At 41.5% G+C, this 17,509-nt stretch overlaps 2 protein-coding genes across 8 annotated transcripts in view; one reads left to right on the forward strand and one right to left on the reverse strand.

The window, feature by feature from the left end:
• SLC4A1AP (solute carrier family 4 member 1 adaptor protein) overlaps positions 1–4,344 on the reverse strand; it is a 100,710-nt gene extending 96,366 nt beyond the window's left edge. For all 6 annotated transcript variants that reach the window (XM_037009418.2, XM_073214958.1, XM_073214965.1 and 3 more), the window contains exons 1-5: positions 3,464–4,344; positions 3,066–3,261; positions 1,509–1,631; positions 659–719; positions 204–343 (exon numbers count right to left, since the gene is read on the reverse strand). In XM_037009418.2, the coding sequence (XP_036865313.1) occupies positions 204–343; positions 659–719; positions 1,509–1,631; positions 3,066–3,261; positions 3,464–4,126 (1,183 nt within the window). In that variant the 5' untranslated portion in view covers positions 4,127–4,344. The remainder of the gene's footprint in view (positions 1–203; positions 344–658; positions 720–1,508; positions 1,632–3,065; positions 3,262–3,463) is intronic.
• Positions 4,059–17,175, forward strand: SUPT7L (SPT7 like, STAGA complex subunit gamma). Of its 2 annotated transcripts, none has more exons than XM_017645222.3 (7): positions 4,059–4,179; positions 4,393–4,636; positions 5,415–5,513; positions 6,114–6,714; positions 13,817–14,141; positions 15,089–15,326; positions 16,503–17,175. In XM_017645222.3, exons 4-7 carry the CDS (start codon positions 6,302–6,304, stop codon positions 16,763–16,765), a joined length of 1,239 nt encoding a protein of 412 aa, XP_017500711.3. In that variant the 5' UTR covers positions 4,059–4,179; positions 4,393–4,636; positions 5,415–5,513; positions 6,114–6,301; the 3' UTR covers positions 16,766–17,175. The 2 variants fall into 2 exon arrangements, with proteins under 2 accessions (XP_017500711.3, XP_017500710.3); XM_017645221.3 differs by having other exon boundaries at positions 4,393–4,572.
• Positions 17,176–17,509: the final 334 nt, after the last annotated feature.

A 17,509-nucleotide genomic window follows, 5' to 3' on the forward strand; every position in this document is an offset into this window, starting at 1 on the left:
TCTGAACACACATGCATATGCATAGAAAATGTCTGGGAGAATATAAATAAACAAGGGCTATTCCCTATAAAGATACGCAACTTTTTATTTCACTTCATAGCATTCTGTACAATTTACATTTCCCCCTAAAAAGAGGTTTTATTACTTTTTGTGTTAAATTTTCCTTTTTTTTGTTTTTGAAGAAAAAAAGTGCTCCCACATACCTGCCTCCTGCCGCAACAATCCCAAAGTATCAAGGATTCGACAAGCTTCCAGTGAGCACTGGATCATCGCTTCTTTTTTCTTTCCAGAGTGAATGGCTTCAGCCACCAGTTGTTTTCCGGTTGAATCATCCACAGGCAATCTGCATTGGAGGAATTACAGCATAGCCCTAAGCTCCAATACCCATGAAAAAAAACAATATGCTGTGCTAATAGTTATCTTCTTTCAGAAGGCTTTTTAATCTCTCAGTTCATTTCGTTCTGTCTTGCCAAGGCTGGACATCAAACCTTTTCCCTTCACCTCTTACCCATCCTACCCCAACCCCCAATAACATGTGTTAAAAGGTCCCAAGTTAGGAATAGCCTAAAATTAGACTAAAGTTACTCTTTTAGTTGTTGTCTGTAACCATAAATTAAACCACTTTCCAGAAATGGACGTTAATAAGAAAAGAACATACCTCACCCTGCAGAGCCAAGTGCTATGTCCCTGTTCATCAAATTCATATTCTAATTCTTCTCCTGTGGGAGGAAAAAAGGCAAAATAATTTTAATAGCATCTGAAAATTACTAGTTGATGCAAAGGAAAAGAGAGTGAAAGTTAAACAAGAATATCAAGTTTACATACCATACTGAATATGAAGTTTCAAACATTTCACTTCGCATTCCTAGGGACTATCATCTGATAAGAAAATAAGGACGTGCTTGAGGCAGAAAAAAGCACGCTCAGACCAAAACCATCAACTCTCCATACATAGCTTTGTCCACTGCATAGCAGCATTCACACTTACACTAAGTTGTAGACTTAATTTATTAATTTGTCACAGTTGCCTGGTTTTTAGAAACATAAATATTAAGTACAGAATCCAACCAGTTCATACCTATATATTCACACATAAATACACACACACACACAGATTTCTCTCAAAGCATCTCTACTGTAACAATCATCTGTGGAAACATCCTTTAGATCATATGAAGTGAAAATTCATATTAAATATTACAAAAGATAAAGTGAATTAGAAACAAAAAATTACAAGAAATTGGGTCAATCTTCTAACACTCAAATCCAGGATCTTTTGAGAAGAAAGAAAGGAGGCAGGAAAAAATTATTTCCTTTTTTCTAAGATGGGAAGAAAGACCACCAAGATTTCTGTATTTTCAAAATGAAACTGAAGCAACTGACCACAAGAGCAAGAACCGACCAAGGAGGACAGCGGATAAAATAGAGCATTTCTAAGAACCTGAAGATCTAGAAAACAACACTGTGTGGATACTTTTTACTTGAAGGATCAGAGTCTGTTTACCTACCTTCTCGGTCAAAAAAACCTTGGAGAGCCTTCTTTGGATCTTTTATATAAAAGGCCTCCCTTTCCTGCTGGAACTCTAAGACAATGGGGTTCTCTTCAGCTTCATCCTCTACAGCATCTTCTCCTACAGGGTATGGGAAAGAAAGAAGAGACAATCAGACAGGAGAAGAAACTAACTGAATGACACCTATTATTCTTTCAGGCTCATAAAGATACAGTAGTTAGTGATGAAAAGAAAAGTGTGTTGGAGGAATATAACCACAAAACCGCAAGCATGAACATCTCCAGGTTTTCAAAATTGTGTGAAAGGTTAAAACTTGTTTTCATGGCCACCTTTTTTTTCCCCATCATAATATTTAAAAAGCAAAATTAGCTACCACATTGTCTATAGGAAAAAATCTAAACTCTTCAACTTGGCATTCTCATTCTTTCACACTCAGGTCTAACACTTTATCTCCAATATAATCTCCTAATACTCATCATGTCTGCCAAATAGACTAGTCTACTCATTACTCCCTTAAAATCATCAATCCCTGCCCTGAAAACCACTTCCAATGCTCAGCTTCCTAAGGGCTACTCTTCCTTTCCCTCATGCCCCAATTCAAAACCTTTCTATTTATAAACTTAAAAACTTTACCATTGATCTAAGTCAGTGCTGCCCAACAGAAATATAATGAAAGTCATATACATAATTTTACATTTTCTAGTAGCCACATTAAAAAAGAGAAACAGGTGCAATTATCATGTAATATGTAATATTAAGAATGAGATATTTTGAATTCCTTTTTCACACTAAGTCTTCGAAATCCAGTGGGTATTTTACATTTACAGCACATGTCAGTTTAGACTAGCCACACTGTACGTACTCAATAACCACATGTGGCCAGTGGCTACCATATCAGACAATGCAGCTCTAGGTCCTCAGTGATTGCTCCCTTCTCTAAACCCTTACTCTAGCATACTTATGGTTTCCAACTTTTGTTTGGCACTTAACACAAATAACTGCATAATATTTATCCTGTCTTCCCAATAATGTGTGTTAAAAAATCCATCTTCTATCTTTTCATATTCCTAGTTCCTGAATACCCATCCTCCCAAGTGTCTGGTATTACGGAAAATTCTATTTATTCCTTTGATTATGGGATCAACTTTCTCTGATTAGATATTTCACATTTCAGGGTAGATCCTAAAAATTTGAGGGAATATCCTACATTAATATTCCACTTTACTTGACTGAATGTAGCTCTATCCTCTCCAGTGATAATCAAGGTTGGTACTTTACAAATATTTATTTTTAAATGGTAAAAACAATGAGAAAGTTTGAACAAGGGCGTGCATCATAAAGTACATTAAAAGAAATTCATAGGGCCCATAATTCGAATTTTTGACATCAGAAAAGTTTAGGAATCTGTCTGGGTTTTGGTAACTTCATATGCAAATTGTATTTGTCCTATTTGTCTCAAGGAGTCATAAAAAGCTGTATGATTAAAAACATTTAAGGGTGCCACTAATAATGAATTTAAAATATTACCCGCTGGAAGCAGCTTTAATTTCTTACCCATTCCCCAGGTGCAGCCCACTTCTTCATCTTGACTACTAGTATTTCCCTTTCTTTCAGCGGGATCCATTTCCTCTTCTTCATCTGAGTCTTCTCCTATCATCTTCTTCTCCAACATCATTTGTTGCTGCTTGCGCAGTTCCTTCAATTGCGTTACTGTCAACTCGGATTCCGCCTCTCGGTCTTCCTCTGGTCCCTGACCAACCAAGGTAAGGAATTAATTTAGAGTTCGGGCCTGTTTTAGTCACTTTTGGAAATTTGGCAGTGTGTACAGAGGTCTGGATGTGACGGAACAGATTCTTCCACTTTTGTAGTCACTGAATGGAAGAAGCTGCTTCCTCAGACAAAGAACCCAGCCCGGTGCCCTCCAGGTTTCAGTTCTAGGTTTTTCTACTTACCTGAAGAAGAAAGAGCCGGGTGCTGCCTCCAAAGCGAAGTACGTGCCCGACGTGGACTCGACAGTAAGTGCGGGGTGGGATGCGGGTTTTGTTAAGAAAAGTGCCGTGGGTGCTTCCTAGATCGTAGAGGTAGAAGCCCGGCCCACGGCCGTCGCATTCTCCATCGGCGCCGGACGCCCTGTGCTGCAGCACCGCGTGGTACCGAGACACCGAAGGGTGCTCCAGGCACACGTCGCAGCCGGACAGCCTCCCGAAAAGGCAGTAACTCGTCCCTTCTAAGCTACGGGTGCCGAGGACGGTGCCGCCCTTCAGAGTCTCTAGGCTGTAGGGGGCAGTAGCGGGGCCGCCCCACGGCGGCTCTTGGTAAGAGGGAGCCCGGGCCGCGCCTCCAGGGGAAGGAGCCGCTGTTTGGGGCCGCGGCTGCTCCTCCGGTGGACTCCTGATCTCCCCGCTGTCCGGCCGGGCCGGCGGGACGTCAGGCTCCCCGGAATCGGGGTCCAGCAGCGCCAGCAGCTTTTCTTTCTTCACCTCCTCAGGGTTTGAAGGATTGGTGGCCGGGGCCTTGCCCCGCACCACTGGGGGGACCTGCAGGGTCGGCTTCTTGAAGTCGTCGTTGAGTTCTTGATAAGCCAGGGGCTCCGACTGAGATGAACTGTCAGCCATCCTCAGTCGGTGCAGTCTCGATATCTGGTCCTGGGAAACCTCCCCCTCGGTCTGTACGTTCCTCTCCACGCCTCTCTCTCTCCCCACTCCCAGCAGCTTCCTCTGGGCAGCAATGGTGGAATTGCTCCTTCACACCCAGAGCGTCGTGTGTATCACCGGGAGGCCATAATAGAAAAACCCAAAAAGGCGGGGTGGGCAGGAGTGTTCTCAGAACGGGGACATCTTGAGCGGTTGCAACCTGATTGTAGCGACTTCCTGTTGCATAGCCTAATTGAGAAGAAGCGCTTCCGGCAGCCGGGACCACTAAGCAGCCTTCCCCGCCTGACGCGACCCTCGCCTCCGGCCCTTCGAAGTCCTGCGACCGCCCAGCCTAACCCAGTTCCTGCGGCGCTTCCCTGCCCTGTTCCGTGTCCAGGCTTCCCCGGCTGCCCATCCCCGGGCATCAGGTGATCCCAAGACCCTGTGATTGGCACCTGCTGACGGTGACCGAGGAGCCCCCGAAGGATCTGGGTATTCCTTGGGCATAGTCCCTGTTCTTCGTGCTCCTTTTGGTGAAGTTAAGAAAAAGGGCAATTTCTTTGTTCCTCCGTTTATTAATTTATTCGTCCACTCGTTTCTTCTTTACAAAACCAGCTAATGTGGGAGCATAGCATAGTGCTTAAGAGTGCGGACTCTGGAGGCTGTCTTGATTCTCCCCTTCGGGCATTTATGACATTGGGCGAGTCAGCGGGCTTCCACATCAGAAAAATGGGATAACAACAATATCTAATTCATGATGTAGTTGGGAAATTTGAATTAAACCATAAAGACAAAGCCTGGCACATAGTAAGCACTCAATAAATGTCATATATTATTGTGTGCCAGACATTCTGTTAAGATCATGGTCATCAGGGAAAGATGGGAGAGTAAAATCGATTGAGATGAGTACTAGTTTAATAGTTTATCCGGGAGTAAACTAGTTGTGTTGGAGATGTGCAGACTGCTCTGAGAATATAATGAAAGGAGAGAGACTGAGAGGTGATGAAGAGTGACTTAAGCTATACATTAAGAATACAAGTTGTCCAGAGATGTGGTAGGTGGCAGGACATTTCTGATGGAGAGCATAGCTTTAAGGGTCATGACATTCTCAAGAAACTGAGTAGTATAATATTGTTCGTATGATATTGAGCTTCCTCCAGGAAACTCCCCCTTTGTGCTTCCACTGAGCTAGAACTGTGCCTCTGGAACAGCACACTTAATCACATACTTTCTCATTGAAATATTCTGTTGTTTCTCATCCTTACCTCAGGTCAGGAATCTTGCATCTGTCTTTGCCTCCTCCCATAATGCCTTGCATTCAATAAATGTTTGTTGAACTTGAAGAGACATGGGCAGTGAATCTGGAAAGGTGGGTTCAAGCCAGATTTTGAATTTCACTGAATGGTAGACCAAACACTTATGACTTTTTTCCAATCGTAATAGGAAACAATTACATCTGAGTTCTAAAAAAGATTAAGCCTAGCAGCACTGGAGAATAAATTAGATACAAGGAGAGAGTGCCAGTTAGAAGGCAGCAGAAATTACTGATTCTTTCTTATATATGTCAGAAGTTGAATACATAAGACCATTTAGATTATTGGTCAATAATGTTTCCACCAGGACCAGGTGAAAAGTTTTCATGCCTTTATCTGTGATACACGCAGAATAAGAACTACCTCTTCCTATCTTTACTCCCGTTCTTCTGCTGATCCAGGACAGATGTGTCAAGATACTCTGAGAAATATATTGGGTCTCACATAAGTATCTTGCCTTGCAGATCATTCAGAACTGTGCATGACAATAGTTCTAGTAATGAGTTAGTGGGGTGAGATGGAAAGTGTGGACAAAAGAGCCCCAGACACTATTGCAGCTATTAGTCTAATCCACCCTGTGGTTCCGTCCAGTAGGAACTGTTATTGTGTATGGTACTGATGACTGGCATCTAACAGTTTTCTCTTAATTTCTTCAGGAAGAATATCTTTGAACCTAGAGTGTAGCTGACACCGACATTTTTCTAAGCGGCCTTGAACAGCCTACTTTTTAGGTAAATAACTGGCTAGACTACATAGTTTTCACTATAAAAGCCTATAAAGTACAGTTGTCAGAGATTTAAGGATATCATCTACAATTAACTTGAAAGCTCTTGCTTATTCCAAAATGTTGAGATACTGGGGAGAGATACCAATCTCATCAAGCCAGACTAACCGAAGTTCCTTTGATTTGCTCCCACGGGAGTTCCGTCTGGTGGAAGTCCATGACCCACCTCTGCACCAACCCTCAGCCAACAAGCCCAAGCCCCCCACTATGTTAGACATTCCCTCAGAGCCATGCAGCCTCACCATCCATACCATTCAGCTGATCCAGCACAACCGACGTCTGCGCAGCCTCATTGCTACAGCTCAGGCCCAGAATCAGCAACAGACAGAAGGTGTGAAGACTGAAGAGAGTGAACCTCTTCCTTCCTGCCCTGGGTCACCTCCTCTTCCTGATGACCTCCTGCCTTTAGATTGTAAGAATCCCAATGCACCATTCCAGATCCGGCACAGTGACCCAGAGAGTGACTTTTATCGGTAAGGCCAGGCTTTGCTATATCTTACTTTTCTCAAAGAGTCTTCCCAACAACCCTGTTAGGCATATAATAACATTTCCATGAGGAAACTGAACACACAAGTAACTGACTTCACCAAATTGCTCAGGTAGTTAGTGGAAAGTCTAAGACTTGAATCCTGACCTTCCAAATCCAGAGCCTGTATTTTTAAATTTTCTGATAAAACAAATATTGAGTGATCACTATGTGCCAAGCACTATACTAGAAGCAAGATACTGCACTGGTATATAAAATAGGCCATGGCCTCATAGTCCTCAAAGTCTAGTCTTTCTAGTTCATTCAAAATGTACATTATGGATTTAGCTCAGTGTCCTCAAATTGAGATTCATAGACTTTACTCTCTTGTTGTTAGGAATCTTCAAGCTATATACAAGAATTTTTTGTCTATTTTCATTTTGATAACATAGTTGAAGAAGCAGTGATATAAAAATGTTCTTGACCCTTGCTGTCAAAATCAGTCCAATACCACATCAACACCACTTGGAGGCTTGTTAGAAAAGCAGAGTCTCAGGCACCCAGACCTGCAGAATCGAGCTTCATTTTACCAAGCTCTCCAGTGGACTCACGTGTGCATTGAGGTTTGAGAAGCTTCAGATCCCCTGAATTACTGCTTTATAACCTAGTGCTACTACTAGTTTCAGTGTATGTTTCCATTTGGTGCCAAATAACTACTTTTTTCTTTTCATTTTGAAATTTGTCAGACCTACAGAAAATTTTAAATAATAGTAAAACAAACACCCAAATATCTTTCACCTGGATTCAGCAGTTGGTAACATTTTGCCACATTTACTTTTTCACTCTCACATTTGTATAAGTCTGTAAACACACATATATAGACAAACATCAACATTTAGACACACACTTACACACTTTTTTCACCCAATATTTTAAAGTTGTAGATATTGCAGTATTTCACCCCTAAATCTAAACATTCTTTTGCCTCTGAATTCTTCACTTAGTATCCTAAGAATAAGGAAATTGTCTTTTTTTTTTCTTTGGTATCATTAATATACAATTACATGAGCAATATTGTGGTTCTAGACTCCCTCCATTATCAAGTCCCCACCACATACCCCATTACAGTCACTGTCCATCCACATAGTAAGGATGCTGTAGAATCACTACTTGTCTTCTCTGTGCTATACTGCCTTCCCCGTGCCTCCCCACACACACTATGTGTGCTGATTGTAAGGCCCCTTTTTCCCCTTATCCCTCCCTTCCCACCCATCCTCCCCAGTCCCTTTCCCTTTGGTAACTGTTAGTCCATTCTTGGGTTCTGTGAGTCGGCTGCTGTTTTGTTGCTTCAGTTTTTTCTTTGTTCTTATACTCCACAGATGAGTGAAATCATTTAATACTTGTCTTTTTCCACCTGGCTTATTTCACTGAGCATAATACCCTCTAGCTCCATCCATATTGTTGTAAATGATAGGATTTGTTTTCTTCTTATGACTGAATAGTATTCCATTGTGTATATGTACATCTTCTTTATCCATTCATCTACTGATGGACACTTAGGTTGCTTCCATTTCTTGGCTATTGTAAATAGTGCTGCGATAAACATAGGGGTGCATATGTCTTTTTGAAACTGGGCTCCTGCACACTTAAGGTAAATTCCTAGGAGTGGAATTCCTGGGTCAAATGGTATTTCTATTTTTAGATTTTTGAGGAACGTCCATACTGCTTTCCACAATGGTTGAACTAATTCACATTCCCACCAGCAGTGTAAGAGGGTTCCCCTTTCCCCACATCCTCACCAACATTTGTTGTTTGTCTTTTGGGTGGTGGCCATCCTAACTGGTGTCAGGTTATATCTCATTGTGGTTTTAATTTGCATTTCTCTGATGATTAGGGATGTGGAGCATCTTTTCATGTGCCTGCTGGCCATCTGAATTTCTTCTATGGAGAAGTGTCTGTTCAGATCCTCTGCCCATTTTGTAATTGGATTATTTGCATTTTGTTTGTTGAGCGTGAGCTCTTTGTATATTTTGGATATCAACCCCTTATCGGAATGTCATTTACAAATATATTCTCCCATGCTATAGGATGCCTTTTTATTCTACTGATGGTGTCCTTTGCAGTACAGAAGCTTTTTAGTTTGATATAGTCTCACTTGTTCACTTTTGCTTTTGTTTCTCTTGCCCATGGAGATATGTTCATGAAGAAGTTGTTCATGTTTATATTCAACAGAGTTTTGACTATGTTTTCTTTTAAGAGTTTTATGGTTTCATGACTTACATTCAGGTCTTTGATCTATTTTGAGTTTACTTTTGTGTATGGGGTTAGACAGTAATCCAGTTTCATTCTATTGCATGTAGCTATCCAGTTTTGCCAGCACCAGGTGTTGAAGAGCCTGTCATTTCCCCACTGTATATCCATGGCTCCTTTATCATATATTAACTGACCATATATGCTTGGGTTAATATCTGGACTCTATTCTGTTCCACTGGTCTCTGGGTCTGTTCTTGTGCCAGTACCAAACTGTCTTGATTACTGTGGCTTTGTAGTAGAGCTTGAAGTCGGGGAGCGAGATCCCCCGTCCTGCTTTATTCTTCCTTGTCAGGATTACTTTGGCTATTCAGGGTCTTTCATGGTTCCATATGAATTCTAGAACTATTTGTTCCAGTTTGTTGAAGAATGCTGTTGGCATTTTGATAGGGATTGCATTGAATCTGTAGATTGCTTTAGGCAGGATGGCCATTTTGACAATATTAATTCTTCCTAGCCAAGAGCATGTGATGAATTTCCATTTGTTGGTGTGCTCTTTAATTTCTCTTAAGAGTGTCTTGTAGTTATCACAGTATAGATCTTTCACTTCCTTGGTTAGGTTTATTCCTAGGTATTTTATTGTCTTTGATGCAATTGTGAATGGAATTGCTTTCCTGATTTCTCTTTCTGCTAGTTCATTGTTAGTGTATCGGAATGCAACAGATTTCTCTGTATTAATTTTGAATGCTGCAACTTTGCTGAATTCAGATACTAGTTCTAGTAGTTTTAGACTGGATTTTTTAGGGTTTTTTATGTCCAATATAACATCATCTGCAAACAGTGACCGTTTGGCTTCTTCCTTACCAATCTGGATGCCTTGTATTTCTTTGTGTTGTCTGATTGCCATGGCTTGGACCTCCAGTACTATGTTGAATAAAAGTAGGGACATATGGTCTATTCTGGAAAATGTTCCAAGTGTACTTGAGAAAAATGTGTATCCTGCTGCTTTTAAGTGTAGAGTTCTGTAGATGTCTGTTAGGTCCACCTGTTCTAGTGTGTTGTTCAGTGCCTCTGTGTCCTTACTTATTTTCTGTCTGGTTGATCTGTCCTTTGGAGTGAGTGGTGTGTGGAAGTCTCCTAAAATGAATGCATTGCATTCTATTTCCTCCTTTAGTTCTGTTAGTATTTGTTTCACATATGTAGGTGCCCTGTGTTAGGTGCATAGATATTTATAATGGTTATATCCTCTTGTTGGATTTAGTCCTTTATCATTATATAATGTCCTTCTTTATCTCTTGTTACTTTCTTTGTTTTAGAGTCTATTTTGTCTGATAAAAGTACTGCAACACCTGCTTTTTTCTCCCTATTGTTTGCATGAAATATCTTTTTCCATCCCTTCACTTTTAGTCTGTGTATGTCTTTGGGTTTAAAGTGAGTCTCTTGTAGGCAGCATATAGATGGGTCTTGCTTTTTTATCCCTTCTATTACTCTGTCTTTTGATTGGTGCATTCAGTCCATTTACACTTAGGGTGATTATCAATAGATATGTATGTATTGCCATTGCAGGCTTTTGATTCATGCAAAGGTTCAAGGGCAGCTTCTTTACTGTCTAACCACTTAACTTAACTCACTTATTACGCTATTATAAAGTCTGAAGATTCTTTATTTCTCTCCCTTTTTTTCCTTCCTCCTCCACTCTTTATATGTTAGGTGTTTTATTCTGTACTCTGTGTTTCCCGTGACTACTTTTGTGGATAGTTGGTTTTATTTTGCATTTAGTTAGTAGTTTGTTGGTCTACTTTCTTTTCTGTGGTTTTATTTTCTCTGATGGCAGCTATTTAGCCTTAGGCATACTTCCATCTAGAGCAGTCCCTTTAAAATACACTTTAGAGATGGCTTGTGGGGGGTAAATTCCCTCAACTTTTGCTTCTCTGAGAATTGTTTAATCCCTCCTTCCAATTTAAATGATAATCTTGCTGGATACAGTATTCTTGGTTCAAGGCCCTTCTGTTTCATTGCATTGAATATATCATGCCATTCTCTTCTGGCCTGTAAGGTTTCTGCTGAGAAGTCTGATGATAGCCTGATGGGTTTTCCTTTGTAGGTGATCTTTTTTCTCTCTCTAGCTGCTTTTAATCATCTGTCCTTGTCTTTAATCTTTGCCATTTTAATTATTATGTGTCTTGGTGTTGTCCTCCTTTTGGTCCCTTGTGTTGGGAAATCTGTGGACTTCCATAGTCTGAGAGACTATTTCCTTCCCCAGATTGAGGAAGTTTTCAGCAATTATTTCTTCAAAGACACTTTCTATCCCTTTTTCTTCTGCTACACTTATAATGCAAATATTGTTCCATTTGGATTGGTCACACGGTTCTCTTAATATTCTTTCATTCCTAGACATCCTTTTCTCTCTCTTTGCCTCAGCTTCTCCGTATTCCTGTTCTCTGATTTCTATTCCATTAACAGTCTCTTCCACCTCATCCACTCTGCTTAAATCCTTCCATTGTTTCATTTCTGTTATCTCCTTCCTGAATTCATCCCTTAGGTCTTGAATATTTCTCTGTAGCTCCATCAGCATGCTTATGACTTTAATTTTGAATTCTTTTTCAGGAAGATTGGTGATTTCAGTCTCACCAAGCCCTCTCTCTGGTATTTGAGGGATTCTGGACTTAACAAGGTTCTTCTGCCTTTTCATGGCAATGGGAGTGTTCACGGGCAAGTGACGCATGTGTCAGCAGGGAGAACAAAGTCCTTTCCTGCTTGCAGGTCGCCTTGCCTGTCTCCACTGTCTGTGCCAGTTAACCGCACACAGGGAGCAGCCTCTGGGTTAATCCCCTAAACTGCCATGGGCAGGGCGGCCTTTGAGATGGCCTAGGGCAATGGCAGAGGTCGCAGGCCAACAGCGCGTGTTCTGCCACAAGAGCAAAGCCCCTTTGTGCCTCCCGGTCTCTGTGCCCATCTCCACTGTCTGTGCCAGTCAACCGTGCACAGGGAGCAGCCTCTGGGTTAATCCCCTGAGCTGTCATGGGCGAGGTGGCCCTCATGATAGCCTAAGGCACTGGCGGGGGTCGCAGACAAGCAGCGTGTGTTCTGTCACAAGAACAAAGCACCTTTGTGTCTCGCCATCTCTGTGCCAGTGTCTACTGTCTGTGCTGGTCAATGGCATGCAGGGAGCAGCCTCAGGGTCTGGGCCAGTTAGCCACACGCAGGGAGAAGCCTTTAGGTTAAGCTGTGTGGTTGCTGTAGGTGGGGCTGCTCCCCAGCTGTTCCGCAGCAATGGCGAGTCAGCTGGTTTGCTTGCAGTGCTTGCAGGGGGAAGGAACGGCAGGCTGCTTATTACCGTGAGGGGGTTGAGCTGCGTTGCCACCCAGGGAGTTAGAGTGCCTAAAGTTCCTTAAAGTTCCCAGCCTCCTGGGCTGAGTGTGCCAGGATGATTTTGTCCACCTGTTAAACCCTTGTCCCTTTCAGACTTTTAAAGTGCCAGCTTTTCTTTCATCCCAGGGCAGCCGGGTGTCAGAACCTGTTCACAGTCTTAATCTCAGATTTTGCTGTGTATTAATTAGTACCATATTTACACATTGAGGATAATTTAATAAAACAGTTACCATCCATCATATTAAATTGATGCTGTTATTTAGAATTTTGTAGTTTTGTTGTCAAATTTCTAATTTTAATTATTAGGTAGAGCTATGAACATCGGAAAGTTTATACCTACTTTATTTATATACATTTAAGAAACTGCGTAACAAAAATTTCAAAGGCTACAGGAGTGATTGAAAGAATTATTTTCCATTGAAATAGGTCCATATATGACTCAAGTAAAGCAATACTGGTTTAGTGTTCACTATTTATTAAGCATTTCTGAGGCCTTTAGCCTTTGGCCCAGAGACTGCCTATGGGACATGATGGAAGTAGGAAATGAAAAGTTGTTTGGCAATTGGTTTTTTTATTTTCCAACTGCTATGTGGATTGCAACAGTAGCTACTGTGAGATAATAGTAAGATGGGTGCGTAGTTCCTCAAGTGCTCCTATAGAACACGTGGTAACACAGGCCAAGTAAGGACCAAAGAAGAGTAATTTTCTGTACCCAGTTTTATCTGTTTACTTCCTTTGTCAGAGAGAGGCAGAAGACAGGAAATGTCAAGAGACAGGTAAATTATTAGAAGCTTGTTAGAAATTATTTTTAGGAGATCAAACTTTTTCAAATTTTTTTCCTAGATTTAGATTTCTATAGCAGTTATTAGGGGCAAAATAGTGTACTATAAAGAACATGTACTATAATATGAACCCTACTCATTTCATAGCATAGGATAGGATAAAAAAATGCTTTGTAAGCTGTATGTTTTAAATTGCTTTTATAAAATTGAATTGCTTTCCCTATTTTACAAAAGGTCAGTTGCAGTTATGTAAGGATCTCCTATTGAAACTGAATTTCTGATGGTCAGTATACTGCCCAGCATGTGAAGCAACTATGGAAACTACGGTGTGGTGAAATAGAGCACCCTTGAGCAGTATCTCAGCTATACAACTGTTAAAAGTAATCATATCCCAAAAGTGATCAAAATTGAGCAGTTGGTAAAAGGAGAAGGAAACTTCCTTTTCATTAGTATCCTTTTATATTGTTTAGTATAGATATGTATTAACCTATTCAAACTTTGTGTAACTGGCGAAGCTCAGCAGTATGACTGTGGGTTGAGACACAACCTGACAGCAGCAGGATGAAACTGAGCTTTGTAACCTGAATAGAATTCCCCAGGAAAGCTGGGCCAGGGGTTTGACTTGAACTGCAAAACTCCTAGGAAGACAGGACAGGTAACCCCTCTGCAAGAGGACTAGTAACACCGCCATGTCTCCACTTTCAGTGGGAAAGGGGAACCTGTGACTGAACTCAGCTGGCACTCCTGCCGACAGCTCCTCTACCAGGCAGTGGCCACAATCCTGGCCCATGCAGGCTTTGAGTGTGCTAATGAGAGTGTCCTGGAGACCCTAACCGACGTGGTACATGAGTACTGCCTTAAGTTCACCAAGCTGCTGCGCTTCGCTGTGGACCGGGAGGCCCGGCTGGGGCAGACTCCCTTTCCTGACGTGATGGAACAGGTATTCCATGAAGTGGGCATTGGCAGTGTGCTTTCCCTCCAGAAGTTCTGGCAGCACCGCATCAAGGACTATCACAGTTACATGCTGCAGGTGAGTAGACCCTGGGGGAAAGTGGATAAAGCTATGTAATCTAGGGGTGTTCAGCAGGACCTCACACTTGCTCTAGAGAGCAGAGCACGGTCTTGGAACGGAGTGGATTTAACCTGCTTTTCTTGTGGCCCTGTGTTTCACTGGCCTTCTCACTGACCTGGCCAGACCTGGGGCCTCCTTTCGTCAATTATTGGCCCCATTTATTGATAATACACACTCTGGAATAAATTATAGACAGGTAGATGTATGGAAGCTAAGAGAAGGTGATTAGCATGACTTATTCAACAGATATTTGAGTACCTATTGTGAGTCAGGCGCTGTGGGATATAGCAGTTAACAAGACAAGTTCCTTGAGCTTTCTCAAGAGGAAACAAAAAATAATCGAATGATCAAAACAATTTCAGACAGTGTTAAGTGCTATGAAAAACAAAACAGAGTGGCATGATACTACCCTGGGCAGAGGTGAGGGAGAGAGATTAAAACCAGAAATATATGTTCAGCTCTCACGGCCTTAAGCAAGTCATTTGTTCACTGTTTTGATTTCCCCAAATCTAAAATATAAGGAATTTTTTTGACATCCAACAAAAAGTCTTTGCTGAATGATCCAGATTTCCTATACCATTCATTATGCACCTAGGGTACATACTCAGCTGTTAGTTTTTATGCCCAAAATGTGATCTTTTGTCCCTGTTCTGATATGTCTTTAACATAATCTCATTTTCACCTTTATGTAACTTAATGACACACATGCTCTGCCAAACAAGCTTTCTTTACATGTGTGTGTCCTTTACAAATGCAAACTCAACACCTCAAATAAATTCCCTCCATTAGCAGTGAATGCTTTATTCATATCCATATTTTGTTGGCTTTTCCATGGGATGCCACAAGCTGACTATCCAGCTTGCTTTTAACATTTCCTTGGAAAACTGACTCTTGTTTGCCAACAGATTAGTAAACAACTGTCTGAAGAGTATGAAAGGATTGTCAATCCTGAGAAGGCCACAGAGGACACTAAACCTGTAAAGATCAAGGAGGAACCTGTGAGCGACATCACCTTCCCTGTCAGTGAGGAACTGGAGGCTGACCTTGCTTCTGGAGACCAGTCACTGCCCATGGGCGTCCTCGGAGCTCAGAATGAGCGCTTCCCATCTAACCTGGAAGTTGAAGCTTCACCACAGGCTTCAAGTAAGAGAGGTCAACTTACTTTGCTTCTGAACAACCACCAAGCTCAGTAATTTTGCATTTGGAATCAAACTCTAGAAATGGAAGAACAGAAGTTGTGGCAGGCAGAATAGAAAGTTAAAAGCAAATGGCCTCACTGATCTCCATACACCAACGTTCTTCACTGTTTAACTAGTGAAGGGAGAACTAGCACAGCTTTATAAGCATTCTTTAAAATAATTCCTAGCTAGGATGCAGATGTCATCCCATTGATTGCCAGTTAATTCAGCTGACCCAACAGTGTCTCCTTCCTTAGTATTCTGTATCAGTCTTTCCTGATGCTTGTATTCAGTTGATTAAGACAAATTCCAAATAGATGAAAGAGTGGTAGTTGCTCAACAATGTCTGAGTAGGGTGGGCTTCCTTGGAGTACCCCCAACAAATTGGACCTAAATGGCCCACCCAATTAGAAGCAGCTGGCCTCTTCCAGATAGTGAAGTCTCTTCTTTCCTCTGTGATCACCTTAGAAACCAGGATGGCTTGATCCTAAGTCATTTAGATTACAATTAGTTTAGATACTCAGTTTTTTACAAATATGAATTGTCATTTCATCATAGATGACACAAATAGCAAATCCTCTAGTGTGACCTAACAGAATTAGACTACATTTTTAAGTGTTAGGCAGAGCCTTTCACTATGGAAGAACTAATAACCACAGAACAGTATTGCTGGAACACACAGACTGGAGGGCCAAAAAGAAATTGTTACAGAATTAGGGGCCATGTCTCTCTTCAGCAGTCTAAGAACTGCTGCCAGCATTTTATAGTGATCACTAACTTTTCATAATGTGAGAGGACCAGGGACCCAAACAAAGGGCAGAAAAACACAACCCCATAAAAAAGAAAGGAAGGAAGGACAGGCAAACTTAACACCTGACCAGAAGCCTGTGGTTGTGCCTGCCATTGCCGTGAGACAGGCAATCTTCCCACCTGCGTACAAAATGGGGGTGGGTGAGGGTTCTGTAAAAGAGTGGAGGAAGTAGAAACTTTTTAAAGTTGAGAGTAACCACCATATTCTTCAGCCAAGTAGAGTGTCAAAGTGAACAGAGTTCAAAGGCTATCTGTCTTTCCTGGGTAGTATGTTCAGTCTACTTTGTTCCACGCTTGGCACACCACTAATTGTATGTTCTTCCATTTCTAGGTACAGAGGTTAATGCTTCCCCACTTTGGAATCTGGCTCATGTGAAAATGGAGCCTCAAGAGAGTGAAGAAGGCACTGTCTCTGGGCATGGTGTGCTGGGCAGCGATGTCTTTGAGGAACCCATGTCAGGCATGAGTGAAGCTGGGATCCCCCAAAGCCCTGAAGACTCAGACAGCAGCTATGGTTCCCATTCCACTGATAGCCTCATGGGATCTTCCCCTGTTTTCAACCAGCGCTGCAAGAAGAGGATGAGGAAAATATAGAAGGACAATAAGGAGATTTTCTGTCCAGACTTAAAAGACCCAACATCAAGCCTTGGAAGTATTCAAATTTGTTTCTAAACAGCTATTTAACTCTTTCAGAGTGGTTTTTCCTGATTTCAGTAGAACTGCACTTCACCAAACAAGTTTTGCATTTTACTTTTGCATCCAGATTTTGTAGTTTTCCACAGCAGCCACACCCCCTTTCACAGACAGATGGGGACACTGAGATGGTAATCAGAACAAAGCACTGCCCGTCTTTACTATGTGACTAGATAACTTAGCTTCTGCAGAGCCATTTCTCTTGCACAACTGAGCTTTGACCTGCCTTGCAGGAATGTTGTGAAGACCGAGATGTTATTAAACCTCAAAGCTGTGCTTAAACAGACTCACAAATAAAATATATACTGATATCAGATGTCATTTTTCTCATTTAACTTGCTTCTCTTTGGGTTCGAGTCATTGGGAATCCAATACTGATACCTAACTGGAAATAGTAGCTAAACACTCACATCTATCACTAGTCTTTTTTACACTGTTCTTACTGCCCATGAAATCTCCTGTAAGGTCTGTGGTAACACAGTCTTTTTACTTATTAAGATAGCCCTCTCCTAGCTCATCTGCATATTTTCTTCTTCCAAAGATTATTGCATCTATCCTCTTCCTTTTTAATTTTTCCTTATTTCCACTTAATTTTTAAAATACTTCCACCATGTCCATTTTTTTAATTTCTCATTTTCCCCTTTG

Source organism: Manis javanica, chromosome 1, assembly GCF_040802235.1.
Source record: "Manis javanica isolate MJ-LG chromosome 1, MJ_LKY, whole genome shotgun sequence".
NCBI classification, from domain to species: domain Eukaryota; kingdom Metazoa; phylum Chordata; class Mammalia; order Pholidota; family Manidae; genus Manis; species Manis javanica.